Below are 4,963 nucleotides of genomic sequence, written 5' to 3' on the forward strand. Positions count from 1 at the left end.
TCAACTCCTCATGACACTGTAACTGTACTCTGCTGAGGCAGGATTCCAGTTCCACACAGGCCGATCATATAATTCAGGGATCCAGACCGTTGATCTGATGGACCACTCCATGGATCACAGACATTCCAAAAATCTCCCACATTCAGAGATCCTCACCCTTAGATCTTTTGGCTCATTTCCCATTGCCTTTGCGGTTTTGTTGTCTTTTTCTTATCCACCTGTTTCCCATTCCTTAACTATAAATGCCCCACCCAAGCTTCCTCCTACACTCACACCCAAGAGCTTGCACTTGATCTAAAGAAAAGATGGAAGAAATCCTCTCCAGTTTTCTGATAATATCAGCATCTCTGCTTCTCTCATGTGCTGTGAAAGTAGCTTACTCCATCTGGTGGAGACCCATGAAACTCCAGAAACATCTCAATCAGCAAGGAATCAAAGGCAACCCTTACAAGCTTTTCTTTGGCGACATGAAAGAGATGGGAAGGTTGATACAGGAGGCATGGTCTAAACCCATGAATCTAACTCACCAGATAGCGCCACGTGTCTTCCCTTACTGCTATGACTTGGTGCAAAAAGAGGGTATATGACATGTTGTTTATAGTCTAGTCCTGTTTCTATTTACTTCACTGCTCTAGCTTTTGGATAGTAATATTTTCATTCATAGTTTATAAAACTCAGTGACTCAAGACTCCTATCTCCATCAAATCAGCTTGACTCGACGAGCTATCATACCGAGTCACCAGGAAACATTGCTCGTACGTCGTAACTGTGACTCGATTATGACTTGAAAGACGTCGAGTATAGACTCAGCCTAAGTCACTACTCGCACGGAGGTTCCAACTCACGACCTCAGCCATGCGTATCAAACCCACGAATTCAGGTCCTCTTTTTCTGACAAACAGGGAAATCCTGTTTGCCAGCATTGTGAATGTGCCACAATGCAGCGGTCAGTGATGACGTGGCCCAATCACAATGCCGGCAAACAGAATTTCCCTGTTTGTCACAAACAAGATTTCCAATGCACCAAACATTGGAAATACGATTATTTATTTTGATCAATTTTTAAACACTTGCAAACATACGCCATTAACCCTTACAAGCTTTGCTAACCGTATGCATTGCAATAACGCTCATGCACATCACACATACACGTCACACGTGTGCCGGCACTACACGGCTGAAACGTCCAATCTATCCATCAGGTTCGTCCAACCTTCTACATGTTTTTCCAAAAATAGATCTGTCCGCTCAACATGTCGGTCCACCATAGGAAACCGGTGGAAGAGCCAAAAAACTTCATCCAAGTTTTTCACAGCCGTACATTTGTTTCGCAAACTGTGGCCCACTTAATCAGTGGGTCAACCTGCTTCTTGGGCTAGGACACCAATATAGTGGTGCCATTCTAATGGATGGATCGGATCTCGGACCTATGATGCCATGCTGGCACATGTGTGGCATGCACGTGAGCTTTATTGCACACACGTGTGGGCTTAGCAAAGCTGTTACTCTTAAGGTACGTCAAATAAAATAAGTATGGTACTTTCATTTGTAGTACCACCATGCAACAGTCAGGACGGCTGATGGACAGGGTAGCCCATATGTTTTCATATATCCCAATAGGGCGTCTTGTCTGGGAAATCCTCTTGGCTTTTTAATCGGTGATTTATTCAATTCCCCTCTTACCAAGCTTGTGGGTGTTCATCTTTAGGTTGATACTTTCAGATTCCTCTATTACTAAGCTTATTAATATATGTTCAGGCTCTAGCAGTGATGTTTTTTTGGATATTGGAACACAGGCAAACTATCTATTATTTGGAACGGTACAACCCCTCGAGTGATCGTTAATGATTCGGAGCTCATGAAGCAAGTCCTATCAAACAAGTTCGGTCATTTCCAGAAGCCGCAGGCCAACCCCATTATATATCAGTTGACTAGGGGACTTTCAGCCTTGGAAGGAGAGGAATGGGCCAAGCACAGGAGGATAATCACTCCTGCCTTTCACCTTGAGAAATTGAAGGTTCTTTCTTTTCCTACACATGCATTGGTTTTACACTAAACTCATGTAGAAAAACTCAGCAATGTGAAGTTATCATGGCAAGCCTAAATATTATCAAGTGAAACAACATCTGATAGAAAAGAACTTTTTGACGAGCCGAACACTTACATAGGCATCCATCCAACATGAGTGGCATTTGGAAGATTTCCAAGTCAAGAAGTGCTAATACTCACCTATGTTGCAGGCGATGATACCAGCATTTTCTACCAGTTGTTGCGGGTTGATTAAGCAATGGGGGGAGTTGGTTGGTCCCCAAGGATCTTGTGAATTGGATGTCTGGCCTGAACTCCAAAATCTAACCGGGGATGTCATCTCTCGCACGGCCTTTGGCAGCAACTATGAAGAAGGAAAGAGAATCTTTGAACTTCAGAAAGAGCAGATTATACTGGTGCTTGAAACTGCTTTTGCTCCATACATCCCAGGTTTCAGGTGCATTTCCATTCTCCTTTCATTTTTAGTGTTGGGCTCCTTACTCTAATTATATGTATTACTTACCAAATGTATGTGAAATTGAAAGGAACACTGTTCTCCATACGTTTCTTTATACAGATTTGTTCCCACGTATTTGGACAAGGAGATCAAAGCTATGTTAAGAAATCTAATCCACAAGAAAGAGCAGGCTATGAAAATGGGAGAATCAAGCACCGATGACTTGCTAGGCTTGTTGCTATTGCAATCTAATAACTGTAATGGTGTCCAAGAACCAGGGACAAACTCAAAGAACAATGGCCTGACGATTGATGACGTGATAGAGGAATGCAAATTGTTCTACTTCGCTGGCCAGGAGACAACCTCAGTCTGGCTGACATGGACAATGATTGTATTAGCTATGCATCCAAGCTGGCAAGAACGGGCAAGGGAAGAGGTTCTGCAAATATGTGGGAAAAATACACCTGATTTCGATACTACAAACCACTTCAAGATTGTGAGTGCTTTCAAATCCATAAAGTTAGCCATTTCTCTCATAAGCTGTGTTTAAGTCCTGAAAGCTATTGGTTAATTAATAGCAGATTAAAGGGTGGGTAGAGAGAGAGGGGGGTGTGGGTGAAGGATTATCTCTTTTCTATATATTATGGACTTACGAACTAAAGTTTATATAATCAGACGTATTTCAATTTCATTCTACAAGCATGTTGCTGAGTCCACTCCTTCAAAAATAAAATGTCACTGAGTCAAGTTATTTAGTTCCCCACATTTCACGGCCATCTGTTCATTAGTTTTACAACTTGGAAAAAATAGAAAATACTCGTTGTTTTCTAACGCTGTTTTTGTGGGGTACAAAACATCATTTCCTTCGTTGGTTTCCTCCAACAATTCAAACTTATTTTTGATTTTTGGGCAATCATTGAAAACAAGAAAATAGAAAATACAAACTGCTTTCCTAATATCTGTTTCTATGGATTACAAAGCACTATTTCCTTGAAGGTTTCCACCTACATATATATATATATATAAGCTGCCAATTGTGATTCTGAAAGAGTGTATCCATCACTTCTAATATCTAGAAACAATCAGAGGGATGATTTCCACACTATAGTTCGCTTACGCCTACAGATTCTGAATTGCAGGTGACCATGATCTTGTACGAAGTTCTAAGGTTATACCCACCTGTGACTGCCCTATTTCAACAAACTTGTAAGAAGATGGATTTAGGAGGGATCTCCCTCCCACAAGGCATTGACCTCTTGCTACCAACACTCCTCGTCCATCATGACCCTGAACTTTGGGGTGACGACCATGAAGAATTCAGACCAGAGAGATTCTCGGACGGAGTTTCAAAGGCCTCAAAGGAACAAACCGCCTTCTTCCCATTTGGATGGGGCCCAAAGATCTGTATTGGTCAGCACTTTGCGATGATAGAAGCAAAGATGGCACTTGCTATGATTCTGCAGAACTTCTCTTTCGGGCTCTCGCCCTCCTATACCCATGCTCCTTACACTGTCATAACTCTCCAACCACAATATGGAGCCCAAGTCCTCCTACACCGAATTTGAAACCATGATCATCATCCTTATCGTGCTATCAGTGTTGCTGTTCTTGTTCTCAGTGTTGTTTTCCTTTTCATCGTTCAGTTATGGTTGTAATTGGGAGTATTTGTTGTGGACTTCAGAGCATGCCTTTGCATCATGATCCACAAAAAATACATATTCTAGCTAGTCTTGTTGCATGCCAGACAGTAAGCATGCACACTATACTATAAAGAATAACATCAGTTTGTATCACAGTTCATTGTTGTGGCATATGGTTGGAGTTTTGAACAATGATCTTTGATCATCTGCAATAATGAATAGTGATGATGTCTTACCATGTTCGGCAGCACGCCCTACTGTTCGATGCCAAATGTTAAAATGTTTCAGGCACTGGGAAGGGTAGCATAAACGCATAAGAATAGCAACTTGATGAGCCAGGACATGTCAGGATCAGCCTGAGCCTGACCCGACCATTAGTCATCCTAAAAGTCAGATCGGGTCCAGCCCCATTTTGTGATCAGGCCTTTCATTTCAGGCATAAGCCACCCATGAACATCATAAACAGACCCCTTCCAGGTCAGGCCTAAAGAGAATTTTTCAAAACCAAGGCCGAAGCCTGGCCTGTCAAATTAGTTGGGCTTCAAAAACAGGACCATATCAGAAATGGGGGCCTCTCTTACAGGACTGACCCAACCTGTATCAGGCCAGGAGCCACTACCCAACAAGCCATCCCGGCCCATTGCCACCCCCTGAAACACATCTCAACCCATGTAAGAATAATGGCTAAGACAAAAGCCATTTATTTACTCATTTATCTACGCATAAACTGTCAAATAGAGGGAACAATAGATACTATTCAAGTGCTTCGTAAGGATATGAAACTTCCATTCATCAGTGCTGCAGCCACAACATCACAATAACAGCAAAATAGACCCAG

The 4,963-nt window shown here is 42.2% G+C and overlaps 1 protein-coding gene across 1 annotated transcript; it reads left to right on the forward strand.

Moving 5' to 3' along the window:
* Positions 1-271: 271 nt before the first annotated feature.
* LOC131240816 (cytochrome P450 CYP72A616-like) lies at positions 272-4,278 on the forward strand. The gene is made up of 5 exons (XM_058239301.1): positions 272-579; positions 1,797-2,017; positions 2,241-2,485; positions 2,606-2,981; positions 3,625-4,278. The coding sequence occupies exons 1-5, from the start codon at positions 306-308 to the stop codon at positions 4,048-4,050; spliced, it is 1,542 nt and encodes a 513-aa protein (XP_058095284.1). The 5' UTR covers positions 272-305; the 3' UTR covers positions 4,051-4,278.
* The last annotated feature ends 685 nt before the right edge of the window (positions 4,279-4,963 follow it).

This window comes from Magnolia sinica, chromosome 3 (assembly GCF_029962835.1).
Source record: "Magnolia sinica isolate HGM2019 chromosome 3, MsV1, whole genome shotgun sequence".
NCBI classification, from domain to species: domain Eukaryota; kingdom Viridiplantae; phylum Streptophyta; class Magnoliopsida; order Magnoliales; family Magnoliaceae; genus Magnolia; species Magnolia sinica.